At 33.6% G+C, this 20,642-nt stretch overlaps 1 protein-coding gene across 1 annotated transcript in view; it reads right to left on the minus strand.

The window, feature by feature from the left end:
- Positions 1 to 8,724: 8,724 nt before the first annotated feature.
- Positions 8,725 to 20,642, minus strand: part of sts (steroid sulfatase (microsomal), isozyme S) — a 29,425-nt gene continuing 17,507 nt past the window's right edge. The window contains exons 6-10 of the mRNA XM_056458314.1: positions 19,332 to 19,468; positions 16,357 to 16,494; positions 13,869 to 14,028; positions 13,476 to 13,597; positions 8,725 to 9,270 (exon numbers count right to left, since the gene is read on the minus strand). Of these exons, the coding sequence (XP_056314289.1) occupies positions 8,882 to 9,270; positions 13,476 to 13,597; positions 13,869 to 14,028; positions 16,357 to 16,494; positions 19,332 to 19,468 (946 nt within the window). The 3' untranslated portion in view covers positions 8,725 to 8,881. The remainder of the gene's footprint in view (positions 9,271 to 13,475; positions 13,598 to 13,868; positions 14,029 to 16,356; positions 16,495 to 19,331; positions 19,469 to 20,642) is intronic.

The raw sequence follows: 20,642 nt of genomic DNA on the forward strand, positions 1-20,642 counted from the left end.
TGATCTCACGAGAAAACGTAAGTATTTTACGTTTTGTCAGTTTAGTGGCTAATTCATACGAATTCGTGCGAGTTCAGTCATACGAAATTGTACGATTTTTAAAAGGAGGCGTGGCAACTAACCCCACCCGTAAACCCAACCGTCATTGGGGATTGAGCAAAATTTATTAAAATGTACAAATTAGATCGTACGAATTCAAACGAATTAGCCACTAAATCAAAAAGTTACGAATTGCTGTGAGATTGTTTTTTTTTTCCATATTTTATGTTGGTATAATATCGGGAAGTACAACTGTTGTGACATGATGTACGTACATTGAAATGGACAAAAAAAAAAAAAAAAAAAAAATATATATATATATATATATATATATATATATATATATATATATATGTATACTTAAAGGGTATTGAATTGTTCTTTTTATAATTTGGTCTCATCTATAGAAGCCTAGAGAACTGTGAAAACATACTTTTTTTTCATAAATTTGGAATATAATTTGGTCTGAAGAGGTTAAAACTCTTCCTGAGGGCATTTTGGAGTGCCAACAATCATGGCTGCTATATTGAAGGGTCATTCCGAACCAATGTGCTCAGAACTAATCACTTCAGAATGAAGTATCAAAATGAAGTATATGTCACTCCAGCAACAAAAGGTGAAGTGCGTTCAAAGAAACAGTTTTCATCCTTCAGAAGCTCTCACTCTGGAGGATAAACCATTCAAAGGGATTAAGGGCATATGGATGAATCCTTCACATGAATGGGACCCAATTAACATTTTACTATCTCATAATAGAGAATGTGTGGACATGGCAAACGTATCGTCATTCCAATTTCATTAATCTTCACAAATGTATACTATAATAACTTTCTTTTAATGGTTGTAAATTAACTTTTTAACCAATTGGCAGATTTAATAATGGTCTGATATTTTTGGTGGCAAAACATTCTGTCTCCTCCGGGTGCTCCGGTCTCCCCCACAAGTCCAAAGGCATGCGCTTTAGGTAAATTGGGTAAGCTAAATTGTCCATAGTGTATGTGTGTGAAAGAGTATAGATGTTTCCCAGTGATGGGTTGCAGCTGATAGAGCATCCGCTGCGTAAAACATATGCTGGATAAGTTGGCGGTTCATTCCACTGTGGTAACCCCAGATTAATAAAGGTACTAAGCCGAAAAGAAAATGAATGAATGAACATACTGTCTGTATTTGCAAAAAGAACAGCAAAGAATTGTGCTGAAAAGGGAGGAACAGATATTTTCGGTCTGACTTTATTGAATATGCATTGGTAGGAGTTTCCCAGTCAGATATGCTTATGTTTAAATCAAACAAATTATGGGTATTTGTGTCATTATTTAACTTAATTGTTTTATGAGATAAACTAAGCATGATGAATATTTGTGTGGCCATAACTGCACCCCCCCCCCCCCAACACTAATTTGTGCTGCACTTATTGTGTTGGTCGACACGTAAATGAGATGTTGTGTCTTCGTAAATCTTTGGTAAATCTGGACCCAAATATAGTAGGCCTACTTACATTAGAGTATGTAATTTTGGACACAGGAAATGTTTTTGATTAAATATACGCAGATACATAAATATAAACTACTCAACTGCAATGTAAATCCACAGCCATTATTTGGTTTATTAGGAAACAAGCAAAAATCACAAGACATGACCAGCCTTCACTTCTAACAAAACCCCAAAGAGACATTTTAGATGCTTGCAGCACACTCGAAACTCGCATTCATACAGGTTAATTGCACTGGCATTCAGCAGTCAGCCGCGGGTAAAACAAATATGTAATCAAACAAACTAGCAAAACAACCCTTCATTGTTAATTTAAAAAATGGAAAAACATTGCTTAAACTCAATTATGCACTGGCTGGTGAATTAAGTAAGACATTTCACATGTGCAAAGTCATTTGTTTTTGTTGAGAAAGAAAGAAAGAAAGAAAGAAAGAAAGAGCAGATTTCAATATGAAAAAACTTGAATTTGATGGTGTTAGAGAAAAATATGTGCTTCTAGATAACAAATGTGCATATATGCTTTTAATCACATTGTTAAAACAAGCTTAGACTCTATACCAGACATTTTTTTTTATCTTAAAATCCCCCTATAAATACATTTTACTTAACATATTGGCTTATCTGACTTTACATGTCGCAAATGCAACTGCTTCAAATTCATACCTTTTATTCTGTGCTACTAAGAATGTCAAACCCAGTCTGGTATTACATCAGTCACCTTGCTATAAACAGTTTTACCAGATTTTTTTTGTTTTTGTTTTTTGTTTTGTTTTACATTCATATTTCTGTAGTATATCAGTTGTTCCATGTGACAACATGTCGTATTAAAGGCTGTGCATGGTGCCAGACGCAGTGAATAAGGTGACTCTTTATGGTCCACCAGAGGATTGGTCTTGTCAGGCAACATCGCGTTAATGATAATTCTGAGCTAAATTGCTAGAGGCTGAAAGTGGTTACAGGAAAAAAAACATAAAAACACAGGAGCCCCGCCAAAACCTGACTCAAATTAACAGCAGTTAACGTCAAAACAGAGGACAGAGCTGACTATATCTGCTTCGCTGCTCAGATAAACAGTGAATCTGAGTCATAAACATTGGTGGTGGTTTTAGCTGAAACACATCAGTGAGAAATGAGAGGTCAAAATATCTTTAACATTGTGCAAAAATAAATGTATGTGCAATTGTAGTGCGTTTCAGATCTTGGAATATATATGTACAGATTTTTAAAGATATATAGTTGAAGAATTATTAGCCCCCCGTTAAATTTTTTTTTCTCATAAATATTTCCCAAACGATGTTTAACAGAGCAAGGCAATTTTCACAGTATGTCTGATAATAGTCTTTCTTCTGGAGAAAGTCTTATTTGTTTTATTTCGGCTAGATTAAAATTTTTAAACACCATTTTAAGGTCAAAATCATTAGCCCCTTTAAGCTATATATTTTTGATATAGTCTACAGAACAAACCATCATTATACAATAACTTGCCTAATTACCCTAACCTGCCTAGTTAACCTAATTAACATAATTAAACCTTCAAATGTCACTTAAGCTGTAGAGAAGTGTCTTGAAAAATATCTAGTGAAATATTCTTTACTGTCATCATGACAAAGATAAAATAAATCAGTCATTAGAAATCAGTAATTAAAACTGTTATGTTAAGAAAATCTTCTCTCCATTAAACAGAAATTGGGGACAAAAATAAACAGGGAGGCTAACAATTCAGGGGGTTAATAATTCTGACTTAAACTGTATTTGGACCTCTCATTTCTTATGTGTTGTAGCTAAAACTACTGCTGAAGATTTTAAGACGTTTTAGAACTACAATTAATAAAGAAAAATCAATGAATTAAAATACCCGCAGTGTTACGTTGTCTCAAAAACACTGTGATTTGGATCATATTTTAATGTCGAGATTTTTAAAAAGAGACTTGTGTTTATATCACTCTAATATGAATGTGGACATATTACACAAACACACGTTTCTGTCCAAACAGCTTCCAAAAGTTGCTTTTGCGTGATTTAATATAGGTTTTGGAAAACATTAATGTGTTAAGGAAAACACGTTAAAGTAAGAAATTATTATAATTTTTAGCTGTACAGTTGTCTTTATATTCATTCATTCATTTTCCTTCGGCTTAGTCCCTTTATTAATCAGGGGTCGCCACAGCGGAATGAACTGCCAACTTATCCAGCATATGTTTTACACAGCTAATGCCCTTCAACTGCAACCCAGTACTGGGAAACATCCATACTCACTCATTCATACACTACGGCCAATTTAATTAATTCAATTCACCTATTGTGCATGTCTTTGGACTGGGGGAAACCGGAGCACCCTGAGGAAACCCACATGACACGGGCAGAACATGCAAACTCCACACAGAAATGACAACTGGCCCAGTTGAGGCTCGAACCAGCGACCTTTTTGCTGTGAGGCGACAGTGCTAATCATTGAGCCACCGTGCTGCCCCCTAAATAAGAATTGATATTAGTTAATGAACTAATACATTATTAATTTTAGTTTTATTTACAGTACTAATATTATTTTCAAGTGTACATGCAATTATATTGCCATGCTTCACTGTAACTCTCTCACAATATTTTTTTATTCAAATCAACAAAAACAGCAAAACCGTACTATAATGACTGAACTGCTCAAACAAATAGTTTTATTATTATTATTATTAATATTATTATGAATATTGTTGTTGTTGTTATTGTTATTATCATTGAGGACTTCATTACTGAAAAAGAACACTCTGCAAATTCAACCTTACATTTTCCAACTTCCAAAAACTCATTACAAATAAAGTTTCTACAAATTTGAGAAATCTATCTCTTCTCTTCTATCCATCCCTTCTGTTACCTTTGATCATTTTAAGTCAAGCAGGCCTCCCATAATGCAACTGATTGATCTCTCCCCTCTGCAAAAGTGCCCGGAAAATCAGAATGATTGAACGTGTCTATTTTGACATAAGCCTAGATCTCCTTCGGTTTGAGAAGCCCCATGCTCAATCGCTTTCAAGGCTCCCCTGGGTACCGCCATCTGCTCTTTTAACTAGATCTTTAAAAGTCAGTATATCTGTTCAAATATATGTGATGCAGTTTAGTAGATATGCTGTAAGAAGTGGTCAAAATGTTTTCAAATCTGATTCAAAGAGATGATAGTAAGATTTTTTTTTTTAATCATAATTCCAAATAACACCAACTTGAAATCGTTTTTAAAAACTGCACTGATTTTTCAGGACTGTGGATGATCAAGAGAGCTTCGGAAAATTATGCAGCGAAAGGTAAACATTAGTTAAGGATCAAAAGCTGACACTTATGAAATGTAGCTAATTTGTCAATATCTGATTCGCAAAACACTAAATATTTCAGAAAATGTGATTAATACATCAAGCCATAAAGTATCGCATAATGCCAATGAATATCACATCTGGCTCTTGAAATATAAGCAAAGCATCTTTTTTTTTAATTTCCTGACACAGACCAGTTTTAAATGTGATGAGATTAGTGTAATGAACATGATGTTGAGAGCATGGAGAGCCTCTTAAGTCTGGCAAACCATTCAGCAAAGCCTGATTAGTCACAAAAATAAGCAAAACAGATTGGATACCAAAAATACCACAAAAAAACCCTCAGTGTTCCAAAGCCTGTAAGAGGCATTATGGGTATTGAGTCGTTACCGTTTGCAGGCTAGATCAAAGCTTACGAGCAAAAAGGTAGTAATTACTGCTTCACAAAATCCCTGACCTTACACTGTTGTAATACTGTAGGATGATGCATCTCCAGACTAGGAGGAATACAGACCTCTGGACAGACAACCTGGCTGTGTACGCAAAAACACTGTTGCCACAGATGACCTTAGATCTTGTGATACAAATTTGGCAGCACAAAAAAGTGAGCAGTATGTCTCCCCCTTTTGTTGTTCTATTACTTTCAAACCTCTGTATAGCATGGCTCTTTGTATTGCTTATAGTAAAAAGGTGCATTTATCCCATTTAAGAGAGGTCATATAATAAAAAAATTTCAGCCAATCTTTGAAAAAATAGGCTCAGAGCTATTTCTGGTTGGTCAACTTGAAAATTAACAGCATTTTGTTTGTGGAAAATTAGCCAAACAATGGCATAATTTTGAGATGGCATCCAATTTACAATTTAAACACACACACATATATACATATATATATATATATACAGTATATATATAACATGTCTGAATATAGTGCCTAAATCAATTTACTGTGACTGCTGTACCATCTCCCTCAGATTATTCCACATTTGCGAGATGTAATTATGAGTTCTGAAAGGACATAAACACTTTTTACATCTTGAAATCTCATAATTACCATAATTACAACAAGTCATGAACACATCTTTTTAAAAGTATAGTTCCCACAAAGCTGAACAGTTTGATGTCATTTATTATTTTTTTATTATGGTTTGTTCTGGCATTTTGATTGAGGCTGCAGAAGGATGGTAGTGGGCTTTGTTTTCAAATGCACTTCACTCCACTCGCTTTCATTCGAGCCTCTTGTTAATTAAACAAATTATTTACTAACAAAAAATGCATCAAATTTAAGATAAAAAAGTATATTAAAAAACTAAATTTGTTTCAAAACCAGTTGAAGTAAGAATTATTAGCCCCCCTTTGAATTTTCTTTTCCTTTTTAAATATTTCCCAAATGCTGTTTAACAGAGCAAGGACATTTTCACAGTATGTCTGATAATATTTTTCTTCTGGAGAAAGTCTTATTTATTTTATTTCAGCAAGAACAAAAATCATTTTAAGGTCAAAATTATTAGCCCCTTCAAGCTATATATTTTTTCAATGGTCTACAGAACAAACCATCGTTATACAATAACTTGCCTAATTACCCTAACCTGCCTAGTTAACCTAATTAACCTAGTTAAGCCTTTAAATGTCATTTTAAGGTGTAAAGAAGTGTCTTAAAAAACATGTAGTCAAATATTCTTTACTGTCATCATGGCAAAGATAAAATAAATCAGTTATTAGAAATGAGCTATTAAAACTATTATGTATAGAAATGTGTTGAAAAAATCTTTCTCAGTTAAACATAAATTGGGGAAAAAAATAAACAGGGGGGCTAATAATTCTGACTTCAACTGTGTATCATTCATTCATTCATTTTCTTTTCAGCTTAGTCCCTTTATTAATCTGGTCGCCACAGCGGAATGAACCACCAACTTATCCATCATATGTTTTTTACGCAGCGGATGACCTTCCAGCTGCAACCCATCACTGGGAAACATCCATACACACTCATTCACACTCATACACTATGGACAATTTAGCCCATGAAATTCACCTGTACTGCTTGTCTTTGGACTGTGGGGGAAACTGGAGCACCCGGAGGAAACCCACTCGAACGCAGGGAGAACATGCAAACTTCACACAGAAATGCCAACTGACCCAGCTGAGGCTCGAACCAACGACCTTCTTGCTGTGAGGTGACAGCAACTGTATACATATATATGTTCTTTAAATATATATATATATATATATATATATATATATATATATATATATATATATATATATATATATATATATATATATATATATATTTAAAGAACATTCCACCTCTTTATGAAAAAGGCTCATTTTACAAGTCTCCTAAAGTTAAACAGTTGACTTCACCCATTTTTTTAATCCATTCAGCCAATTTCTTGTTCTGGCGGGGTCACTTTTTGCTTAGCTTAATGAACTGAATAGGATTCGACCTTTAGCATTTTGTTAAAAAAAAAAAAAAGGCTTTAGTAGTTACATCATGTAATAAAACTGATGGAAATGTAAAGAAATAATAAAATGACTAAGGAACTATATTCTCATTCTGGTGCAATAGTCAAGAAACCCAGTTGCCGTACCATGGCAGAATAATAATACACAGAGCATGAGAATCAGCTGTTTTCAGAGGGCGCCACTTTCCACACCTTCATGATTTTCACATTAAAATTGAAGAAAAAAGTTTTACAATGCAGTAGGGCTGCACGATTAATATCGATCTCGAATCTCAAATCAACCCCCCACACAATCTTAATCCAGCATCTCTACGATTCAGCCAATTATATTTTCAAGTTCCTCCAAATGGCGTTGAAACACTCTTTCAATATATACTGTATTCATAATATATAATTCACCCAAAAATGTTATTTCTGACTTAATGTAATCATGTATTCGCAGCTGTGAAATGACACATGAGCTGACGCACTGTTTGTTTACTACTGTGAGGATGCATGCGTGCCTGCAAATGAAGTCTACATTAGTGAACAGGACCTGCATAGGCTGTGAATAGCAGGTAATAAAGTTGTAAATAAAATTCAGTGTGTTGTACAGAGCAATCGTTTGAGAGCCGCAAGGAAAGTATAATTTCCATGTAGGTTTTTTCCTCAAAGTGACGGCAGCCGTGACATGAGCGCACTCTTCAGTGAAAGTGAAAACAAAAACACGCACATCATTTAAAAATGAAGCATTTGATATGTTTTTTTTTCTTTCATAGCGAACACAGTGTGAGTATGACTACTCTGGCCTATATAATGCTGAATATAATGCACGAGGGAATCTGATAATGACAAATGTCTGATTTTACCAGTGAATAAAATAATGTTATTAACGACAGATTGCAAGCATATGTCTCAAACACAATAATTCAACTTTAAATTTGTCCTGGTTGTTCATGCACAGTAAAGCGATGTCATCAGAATACAACTATTTATAATTATAAAGTCTGTTCAAGTCCTCCATTCAAAGTCTATACAAAATTTAGCATTTTAACCAAAATAGGCCTAATATTATTGTTGTTGTTTTACCATATGTTTGAGAACAATAATAATAGCCTACTCACATTAGCCTTTATTTTACATTTACAGAATAGTGAGAAAAGCGTGATATTGATTTTAAGCAAAACAAAAAAAAACAAAAATTGTGATTCTCATTTTAGCCAGAATTGTGCAGCCCTACAATGCATTACATGTCTACAATATGGTTTCATTCTTGTCTGTTTGCTTTGTTTTACTTCATGAAACATAAATGAAGTCAATCATCACCAAACCCATCAGATTATTATCAACGTCATAATATAACTTCATAATATAATTATTTTTTGTAATAAAATTCTTATATTTATATTATTCTTATTTATAATTCTATATATATTATATATTATTCTTATATATAATCCTTATATTTATATTGAATGGTAGAATTCTTTTGCATTCCACAGGAAAAAAAAGTTTTACAACATTAGAAGCTTTGAAAATGATGAAAGAATTTTTCAGCTTTGGGGGAACTATTCCTTTACGCATTACATGCCCTTATGATTCTGAGCAGCAGACTATTCTTTTTGAAGCCCATCCTGTACCTTCTCTATCTGATGATCTCGTTCACACCTGCACAGCTGACTGAGTGAAGAACAGCAGGGCTGGAGCCAGGGCTTCCACACTATTTGCAGAGGAGAGACTTGCACTGGGACAGGTTTCAGGCTCTGTGTATGACGGCTTACTGCTGCTCTTATGACCTCTAGAACTGAGTGGAACAGAGGCTCTGTGTTGGGACTCAGGGGGGTGCTTTCTGTTGGGTCTTTGGATAGGTCATAAAGCAGCGGAGGATCATGAAACGTGACGAATGGCTTGATGCAGAAGCAGACATGAGTGTGAAAACATGCTGAGCTGTTCTCTGGGTGGAAGTCAGGAGTAAAGAAAAAGGCCTTCCAAATTGTGCTACCTGGGAAAAAGAGGAAAGCTAGAGTTCATCTATTCATTTTTTCAATCCTTAACTGCAAAAACTCTTTGAAGGTCATGTGAAGTGCTTTGAAAAGTGCATTTTTTTCCCCATTCAATGTTTGACGTAATCTCATCTGAAACATGAAGATAGGGCAGGGTATAAAGTAGCTCCTCCCCTTTTTTTAAAAACAGCCAATAGCATTTTAATTAGAGCTCTGCCAGCGAAAGTGATTAATAACAAGCGCATCAAATAATAACAAATAAAAAGTGTTTTAAAGGGGACGGGACATGTCAGATACTAGAGAGCATTTGATTGGACAAAAGATTTGATGAGAAACTGAAGTGAGGTAAAACGCTTTGGCTGTTTACAGTATATCTAAATGCAAATTTTGTTGGAGGACACAAGCTTATACGTAGATATCCTCAAGACTAACCAGCCTGATCTCACGAGAAAACGTAATTATTTTACGTTTTGTCAGTTTAGGGGCTAATTCATACGAATTCGTATGAGTTGAGTCTGAGATGTTTTAAAAAGGAGGCGTGGCACCCAACTCAACCCCGCCCCTAAACCCAACTGTCATTGGGTGATGAGCAAATCGTACTAAATTGTTCGAATTAGATCGTACGAATTCATACGAAATAGCCACTAAATCCAAAAGGTTACGAATTGCCGTGAGATTGTGTTGGACTACTAATACTAACATCTAAAAAACCCTTCAATCTAGAATATTTAGAGAAAATAAGATTGGCTATGATTGTTCCATTATTATCATAATATATCTTAGTTGACTTTGGCTATGGGCTTGTTTACACCTGGTCACTTCATGCGTTTTGTCTGATCAGATAGCTATCTGCATGGTTCTCACACCTTTTCTATAGAGAGAGAGAATTTTGAGTTCATTGCCATATCAGCTTCTCTGGCTGTCATGGCAAAAAAAAAGAGAAAACAAACAAAAAAAAAAACTGTTAAAAGTCATAGTCAGCAATAAATAATACACCAGATAAAATACATAAATAATAATAATAATAATAATAATAATAATAATAATATTTACAGGGTATATGCAGGAATCCTAAAGGCAATTTCAATATCTTTTTAAGACTTTTTAAAGACCTTCTCAGAATATTTTAAGACCTCAGCCCCATTTCAAGTTCTAATCAGTATCAAACCTTTAACTTAATAAACAGATGTTAATAAACAGTTGTAATTAAATAAATCAACATAGCACAACCATGCGACAGAACTCAGATAAACTCGGTAGAAACAAAGCTTGAAAGAATAAATTACGTGGTTGTTTTCAGCGACAGGCTTCAGCCACTACTCATCTTTCTCCAGCCAGGAGTACACAAACTTACATTTTCCTATTTTGCCTGTCCCATTTTACTCTATGGTTTCGCTACATGTGGAGAGCGCCACATCACCTTTCCACGTTTGTCACAAATTACGTGACATCACCTGGATGAAGGAGCTTGGCCAGACACGCCCCGGCCCAAACCAATCGCGTGGTTAGAGCATGCCATTGTTAATATTAAGAAGAAAATAAAAATATTTATGCTTTTTTGGAATCAAATACTTTGGAAAACGCTTGAACAAAATTTAAGACCTTGTAAAAACGCTTTAAAAAGACTTTTAAATACCTTTTAATAGTCTTAATTTTCTTATAATTGATTTATCAACTTTTAATAATTCTTAAGACTCCGCGGACACCCTGATATTAGATCAAAATCTAAATAGTTTTTTAAGGTTTACTTTTACTTTTTCACATTTAAAAAAACTTTCATTTCAAGTCTCCACAGATAAAAAAAAAACTTTGTCTGGTAACATTAAAAATAAGGCATTCCACAAGCATATAAGTACAGTTTGGTTTCTGTTGCAATATTTACACCTTTTCTAAAATCAAATTTAAGTACTTTCCAGGTGCATTTTTAAACATTTCCACCACTTTCCAATTTTGGCAAATTGTCTTTACATATATACACACACTTCATCACACTATATCAGATGCTATTTGTTCTATTCTAATGACCATTTTTGGTCCCAAGCCCAAAGTTGAATTCCACTCATTTACTCTGTTTTTTTAAATATATAAATATTATTACCTCATTCGTAAGATAAGTTATTAAAGCAACACATTGTACAATTAGATTTTCAAGCACTTCATCTAAAAATCTAAGCACTTTTCAAATCTTAACAAAAATGATTTTATTTATATTTGGTGACAAAGATGCATCTCAGCTCAATGTGTGATTCTGATCTTCAAATCCTCAGCTGTAAGCAAATTTAACTAGATTATGTCAATTAAAGCAACAGATACATCATATTTTATTTAAACATTAGTTTTTACAGAAACGTGAGCTATATATCTTATTCGGCATACAAATTATTTTATATGTAAGCTGCAGGAGGTTTTTGTACTTTATTCTTGTTCCAAATATCATAATCACACAAGGCGGTCTCTGCAATTACTGTCATTATAGGCTAAATGAAACATCTATTTTTGTTGTACAGATACATTCAAGATTTAAAACTGTAGTGGTTTATTATATTTGTGTATATCCTACTCTCCAAAAAAACAATACAAATGAACCAAACTTTCTATACAAACTTAAGAGTATATTATTCTCTGTTATTTTATATCTCAATTAACAGAGAAAGTCAAAGTGTATGGTTCATCTTGGTTTTGAATGCTGCCATTTCATATATTTTCATTCTAAAAATTCTAATTTGATCATTTATTGATTAATGACAGGCAAAATAGAAATGGAATGGAATAAAAGTCAAATGAAATAAACAAACATTGCTAACTTTCATGGGGCATTGCCTTGTTTGTTGCATTAGCACTGTTATATCTGTCATAAAATCATCAGGCATTTGACCAGCCGAGGACAAAAAGGAAAATGAGACCCCACTCCCGTGTATATATATATATATATATATATATATATATATATATATATATATATATATATATATATATATATATATATATATATATATATATTATTATTATTATTATTATTTTATTTTTTTTTTTTTGCGTGTGTCTTTATAAATTATAGAAATAATAATTCTAAAAAGTAATTATAAGATTCTTTATATAAATATTTGATATTGGCCACACAATTTAAGCTTAATTTTTTTGTTTAATCAGTTTAAATGTTTGCCAGTTCAATAGTCACCTAAGTAATATTTAATAGGTTTATACTTTGTACTTCACCGTCGGGACAGAATCACACACACCCTCTAGATGGCGCCACTAACTCGGTTAGTTCTCTTATGTCCACAGAATATAACTTCTCCTGTAATTTAGTCGACTCTTTATTCCAACGTGATAACTAAAATCAATCAACAATTCCAACTGTAAAAATATTAAGTCCAGTTGAATTGAGTAGCCTAATATACTTAAACATTCCACCCTGAAAAAAAATAAATAAATCATACATCGCTAATAAGAGTTTATCGCTTTCACCTTCCCTTTCCTTCGGCTTAGTTGCTAAATTCAATGGTTTAAATTAATTATAAAATATATTTTTTTGTAAATATATTTTTTTATTTAAATATGTAATATCATCTAAATTTTGGACACTTTCAGGTATTACATTTGGGGTGCTAGGATGTAGTATTGGAGTATTGCAAGAAGCAAGAACAACTATTCTACATAGATATAGTCCTGTTATTTGAGTGAGTATGTGTACATGATCAGAATATCCACAAAGCAGAATTTTGAGCAATTTTTAAATTTGACCACAAAGCACACACAAGCATTTTTTTTAATTATTATTCAAAATAGAATCAAATTTTGCATGATCCCTAATTATTTTTTATGTATTTTTTTATTAAAAGTATATCTGTTACGCTGACTGATGATGGAAATTTTTTTTACTCAAATTTTAATAAAAAAAGTTATTTGAAACATTAAATTAGACATTTGATTTGTGTTTAACGTGCTTTCTATTTATAGAAAAATCAAGTTAAGCATAATTCAATTCTTACAGAGTAGAGCACAAATTACTGTTGACTTATAAGTCAATTTAATTAGTATTTTTCATCTGCATTTCATCTATCAAGTAATTTAAACTTTTGGCTGTTACAGAACATAGACAATTTATATAAAAAATATACTTTATGAATAACACATTCCTTTCATAATCTTAACCCACATGTCAAAAGTGGAGATAGGTGCGTGTGGTGAAATTAGGACTCACTGTTGGGTGGGTGCCATCTGACAGCATTCAGTTCAGCATTGCAGTAATGAAACAAGAATTCATGTTCAGAACGCTCCACTTGCCCTTGCAGAAGTGGCAAAAGATCACGACCATCGATGACTCTGAAATAGAAACAAATGGGGTTGCACTGCAATTACTAGCCCAGTTATGTTTGTGTGGCCATAACACGAAACGCCATTATTCTGTACTAATGACCTGCTAGGAATGTTCATCTTAATAAGCCACCAAAAGCACATTCCAAGCTATTGACTTTTGCTCATCCAAACATTTCAATCTGCCTCTGAGTAAGAAGCATCTATTGTATCTGCATCTGCTGCCTCAGTAACCAGACCTTTGACTGGCAGATCTTGTTGCTAGGCGACACATTCTCACCTGTCATCGGGTATGGAAGCACCAGCTAAATTCAAGACCGTAGGGAAAATATCCATGTTACTAGTGGGCTCATCGATGACCTTCCCGGCGGGTAAGACACCTGGCCAACGAAAAATGCCCGGAATTCGGATTCCTCCTTCCCAGTTAGTTGACTTGCCAGCTGCACAAGACAGGGCACAGAGAAGCAGAGGGAGTGAATTTACACATTGTCATTGCTCATTTCATATTTAAAAAACAAAAATGCTTTGTTCACGAGTTGGTGAACTGGTCCTCAGGACTATATTACAGTTTTCCTCAGTCGCTTTGGTCCATTTCTCAGATTGCAATTGAAATTCTCAAAACTACTTGTTCAATCTTCACATCATTGTGTCAGTTGTGCACATCAGAAAAGCAGTTGCAAATGCTTTTGTACATCCATGCAAATGATTATGTGCAGTTCTCTGATATTTCCTACATTATCAGTTGCTTATGTCAAGTTGATCAAAATTAATTATTTCGGTCTCTGCTGAATAGTCTTACCCCCCACAAATTTTAATCCTTTGTTCAAGGCATAAGTCTTTACATGCAGACCAGCTGAACAAATTGTCATAATATTTTGTCATAATGCATTTTTCTATGCATTTCCATTAGAATTTTTGTTCTAAATTTGTCTAGAATTGGTGAATTTCTCAGAGGTGAATTGGCTTTTTCTAACAAAGGTGTATCTGAAAGGAGATTGTCCTATGTTCACATTTCTACTGTTGTTTTGTTTTTTCTTTGTGCTATGCGGTGCTATCTTTTCTTTTCCGTATCGCAATGACATGACCTGTCAACAAATTACAATACAAAGCCATAAAATTAGCCATAGTTTACATCAGAAGACCCCTTCAGAGTACACTGTTACAAAATATTGACAACATGACGAATATCCATACACAATGACAGCAGGACTTGTCATTCTGACAACACTGAGACATTCATTGACAAAGAAACTTAATTTTGCTATTTGTATGTGCTGTTTTGAGAAATGCACTCACTGTTTTGCAAATTTCAATTCTGATCTGAGAAATGTACCAAAGCGACTGAGAAAAACTGTAACCAAGGCTCATGCGAAATGTGTAGTGGTGTGGAGAAAACTGATTCATAGATGCATCGTGATTCTTTCTTTAGTGATTCTGAACTTTAGAGAAGAGATTCAGTATTCAAATTAGATTGTGATGGTGCATGTCTGCGCAGGTGCGAGCTAAAAACAGCAAAAATAATAAGCGTTAACATGCACAGATGCTGTTGAATTTGTTTAATTTGGACAAAGATGAATATTTAAATAAAAGAAAAAAACCCTACTTGAGTGATGCTATAAAATATGTGTGACAAAAAAAGTATTTTATGTATTTGAACTTCTTCAAATATAATTTGTTTTTATTTAACTATATTTCAACTACATTTTTACTATATACATTTTCAACTATATTATACAAGAGTTACAACCTACATGTTCTACATCATAAGTGAATTTCCATATAAACATTGTTTTTTTTTTTTTTCTGGAAAACACTGTAATTCTGATTGTACTTTACATGGGTGAGTGGGCTTGACAAACCACCCCTCCATATGCACCAGACACTTTCTTATAAACACTCTCCCAGTTTCTGGGACAACATTGTACAATTGTGAGTATCCTATCCTTCAAGCAGGTGAGTGGGCATGTGTGGGTGTGTGTTATACTAACTTGTCATGTACTTGTAGACTTGTCATGGCATTTATATATTGATGCTCTCTTGTCATTTGAAATGTTCCTTTTATTATTTATAAGTTGCTTTGGATAAAGGCATCTGCTAAATGGATACATGTAATGTAAAGCGAAATGTTATACCTGGTGATCTATCAAGCAAGGACATTTTATTGGAAAAGCCATGTCTAAAAATAGATATGTTAGAATGTACTGTGCACATGTCTAAGGCCAATGGTATTTTGACAAACAAAAATGGTTTTAAGATGATTATTTCTATCTGTTGGTGTAATGTGTCAACGGGGATTACCCATGTACATTTGCTAACATAATTTATGCTGTTAATTGTAATAATACAGTGAGCTTTTTGTATGCACAAAGAGTCTGGCAGCAGCACATGAAGAAACAGAAAAGGCAGACAGACTTAATACAGAAAAACTGTGGCAAATTCTCCCAACCACTTCAAGAATCATGACTACAAAAATACTTAAAAGACTATGCACAAATATACCAAGGACAAAAGCAGTTGCAACCATAAATGACGAAATGCTGATTGATAAATTAAATATATTTGTGGCATATTTTTAAAAGCATCCTCACTTGACAGCATTTTTAAACAACTGCCTACAACTTTATACAGTACTGTAACTAATAATGTTATGTTGCACTGCCTCTAGTGTTCATTTCTGTTGAAAACTGTAGTGGATTGTCTTTTTAAGTAAGTTAATGGAGTTTTGTGGAAAAAGGCATAAGCCTGGGAAAAGAACTTAGATAGAATACCTTTGTATATGCCACTATATCCCCCATGCATCTCTCCGTGGACGGAAATCTCTTCCAGGTGAGGCCCCTGATCTGAGGTCATGTACACTAGAGTGTTGTCCTTCAAGTTTAAGCGCTCCAGAGTCTGCATGATCTGACCTGAAAACAGCAACAACAGTGAGAAGACAGACTGACAGTTAGATCAATATTAAAATACTAAAAACATTCAGGTGCAACATTTAGCTATAACTAGCGAAAAAACAATAGATCCCAGTGCAAAGCTGTATTGATTTCTCTCACGGTATTTGTGCCTTGTGGTATTTCTAATGGTATAAACTTGCAGACCATTTACATCACACTCTAATATGAACAGCTTACAGTTGAGAAAAAGAAAAATAATTTTACCAACAAGCCAAACCAGCAGAAATGAAGATCATTATTATTATTTTATTTATATTTGCATACAGACGGGCCCTGTTAATTTAGCTTAAATGTGTTAGTCATTGTTGAATGTGTGGGTTTTAAACATTACCAAACAGCTTGTTATGCAGCTTGATGTTGCAAACTGGTATTTCTAACCATATTATTTTAATGTATTATCATAAAGACACTGATTTGTAGAACAAGCAATTTCATTGTAAAAGAGCTTACTTTTACATAGCAAAATAAGGTGGATAGGGTTTCTACTTTTTACGTTTCTAGAAGTGTTCTGATTACTCTTGGCTTAAGTGATGGAGTGTGTCTTTAGTTGTCTCTTTAAGGTTGTTGTTGTCTAGCCAGATCTAGTGATGATGGAAGCTTATTCTACCACAGCAGTTCTTTTCAAGGTACTTAATGTGCACTATAAATTCTAGTCAGACTTTGGTTGTAGATAACCCCATTGTCCACATTGTTTATACTATAATAGAAACCTAAGAGTACATTCTCTATAGATCACTGTTATTGTAGCATATGGAGTTGTGAAATTATATTTTTTTGCAATCATGTGCTCTTTGGAGCTTTTTATTATTTAATATAGTTTTTAAATGAGTTTCTGACAAACTAAGTGATTATTACCCTTGTAGCATGGAATGGCACTAGGGTGAGCAAATGGTGACTTCTGATGAAGAAATCAATTTACAAAGAAGTGCAGCATGAGTATTTTATAATACTATAATACTATTTGCAGTATTTTATACAATTTTTCTTAGAAAACATATTTCTAAAGGTGCTGAGATTTCCTACAGATGTTAGTAACAACCAAATTAATCCATACCTACAAAGAATACAATATTAATTAATTTAGAAATGAAGTTGTGTGTAATAAAATGAAAGGACAGAGAGAAACAGTTTTGAACACATGAAGAAAGGGAGGTGTAACAATGCATGGAAAGCCCAGACAGAAGATTAAGGCCCAATCCCAATTCTCTTTAGCTTGAAGGCGTATAGGCTAAGGGGAAGGGGTAGATAGCCCTTGGTTTCGAGTGTGGTCCTGAAAAATCTTTGTTCGGAGGGCTAAGAAAATGTAAGAAAATTTGTGGATCTCCGGAAGTAAGGAGATCCACAAATTACTATTTTTCATCATTATTACGAATTTTTACGACAAACAAGCATATTTCGCTATCTATAATCCATAATAATAACTCCCGTATAGCAGTCCCACAACTTTCTGTCACTCGATGACACTCGAATACCCTGTCAGAAAAGTCTAGTGGAATGGGCTTTTTACAATGGGATTTATATATATATATATATATATATATATATATATATATATATATATATATATATATATATATATATATATATAAATCTGTCAAAAGCTCCTTTAGAAATATATTCACCATATTTAGAATCATGACGTGTTCAATACTTATTTTACTCACTGCATATAACTCTTGATCTTAAAAAACAACAGCATTATATTTCAAAGCCGATGCTAGAAAAATGACAAATATAAATCATGCCTACGCTTGTACTTCTAAAAAACACATATATACAGGGTACATAAATTATCTAGGACCCAAGGATTTAATATACACATCTAATTATATGGTTATATACCAGCATATTGTTTGCAACAGGCAGAAAAATCTATTCATTCCTTTTGCTTATTTCCCCAAACACTTTAACATGACTAAGAGAACCGTCCTTCGCTTTCAAATGATCACTCTTTTGTAACAGTGATGACAGTATCCATTCTGAGCTATAAACAATGTCCCTACTGCACTTATAAGGTAAAAAATGCTTCACAGACATTTTTAGAAACCATTCATTCTGCTCTTTTAAGTGGCATGCTCATTGGTTTGTGATAAATCTTTTCTCGACTCAGCTTCCTAAAGGATGAATTTAGCAAATCGAAATATAAAAGAATATCTTAATTATAGGCAAAAACAGCTTAAAGGAGCAGTTCCGGTTGACAACCATTTATAAAATCATGATGTAGGCTACGCTCTAAGATCACATCACACTTACTGAAGCTATAAATTTTTACTTATTTTACTTATGAATCGTAAGATGGCTAATTAGAACTGAAGGTTTAAAATATTCCATTTTTTTGCATGTTCACTTTTTGTGGTTTTTGATGCATCAAGTTTGGAGATCCATACACCTGCATTATAAGATAGCATGGGGTAAATAAATGATGATGCTATTTAATTCTGGGTGGAGAATGATTAAACTATAGAGTTGCATCCTTAAATAAATAATTCCCATTAAAACAATACTTAGTTTTTTTTCCAAACAATGGAAGTCAATGGTCAGCAAAACTGGTAGTCAGCATTATTTATTTATTTATTTATATTTTTTTCAAACAGATTCATGAAACACATTTATTTTGTTTGTTTTTTTCTTTCTGGGGTAGAGGGATTTTCTTCTTTTTGAGGTAGAGGGATAGCCATAACATTAATATTTGTAAACTGGTTTGGGTAGGCTCTAAATGAAGACAAATCTCTATGTGCCATCAATCAATTTAGATTATTTTTGTGAAAATGCGGTCAAAAAAAGTCCTTCAGTACCTACACTCCAGTCTACTTCCATGACAGCATCACCGTAGAGGCCATGTTGGCTCCTTCCCCTGAAGAGAGGAGAGGCAAAAACTCCTGTGTGGACTTGAATAAATGAGAAGAAGAGCAAGAATGGGGTCTTTGAATTCCTGTGTGAGAGGAAAAAACCCCCAGAAATGTTTAATCTTCACAACACCATTGGACAAACACAATGCACGCAGTCTAAGGATTGTATTATCCCATCAGATCTGGATTTAGAGTCTGGCTGAGAGGGATTTGCTTTAATGTGAGTTTTCATAAGGCTTTATTGATGACATCTTTACAGTCCCTTATAATACATACAACACTGCAATGAGAGATTTCTCATTTAAAGCATTTTAATTTCAGCATTTTAACTCTAGAATTTTCAGCAGTTGTATACATTGTGATAAATATAAATTTTGGGAGAAAGGATAGTGCACCCAAAAATGTAAATTCTGTCATTATTTACGCACCCTTACTTGTTCCATACCAGGGGTGCGTTTCCGAAAACCATTGTTAGCCAACTAAGGTCGCAAGTTCCGTCATTACAAACATAGTTTGCTGATTTGGGTTTCCCAAATCCATCATTCCAACCAACATTCTCAAACTGCGCTGCAAACTTGCATGCTTGCAACCACCCCTCTGGAGCTGTAGTTAGAAACATAGTTCCTGGCTGTGTCCCCCCCACCCCCTACAGTATTCGTTTAGAACATTTTGACATTTAAACTTGGAAAAATCTTTAAAAAGGCATTAAAGTCATCACTCTTAGGTGTACAGCAATTTGCTTTCAAGGTATTTTTGCAGATCAGTTTTAGCGATCTTCATGTTTACAAGTGCGCTCCCTTAGCTGTGCACTTTGAAAACATTGATGTCATTTTCAACACAGCAGTGGCTCATGACGAAAGCTATAGGTGATCTATTATTTAAAAGCTGAATTTATGTTAAGTCTCCAAAGCTTGTGAAAACAAAATATATAGCATACGTTTATGGTTTTAATTTATAGTAGGTTATTCCGCCACCTTGGAATTATAAGGTTCTGTCTGCGTTCTCAATGATTTTGAGATATTGAGCTTCAAAGTTTTTGCTTTCCATATAGAAAACAGTATGTGTGTAACATTTTTTTTAAAGTCTTAAAATTTAAATAACTTATTAAAAAAAACATCCTATAATGTAAATAAGTTTAAGTTTAAGTTTAAGTTAAGTTTAATAAGAGTATGTCAATAACTCAATTTTGACAAAAATGTCCGTTATAATTCTATGGTGACCATTTATTAAGTATCTGTACTGCATATGACATGGGTC

The sequence above is a fragment of the Danio aesculapii genome, chromosome 1, assembly GCF_903798145.1.
Source record: "Danio aesculapii chromosome 1, fDanAes4.1, whole genome shotgun sequence".
NCBI classification, from domain to species: domain Eukaryota; kingdom Metazoa; phylum Chordata; class Actinopteri; order Cypriniformes; family Danionidae; genus Danio; species Danio aesculapii.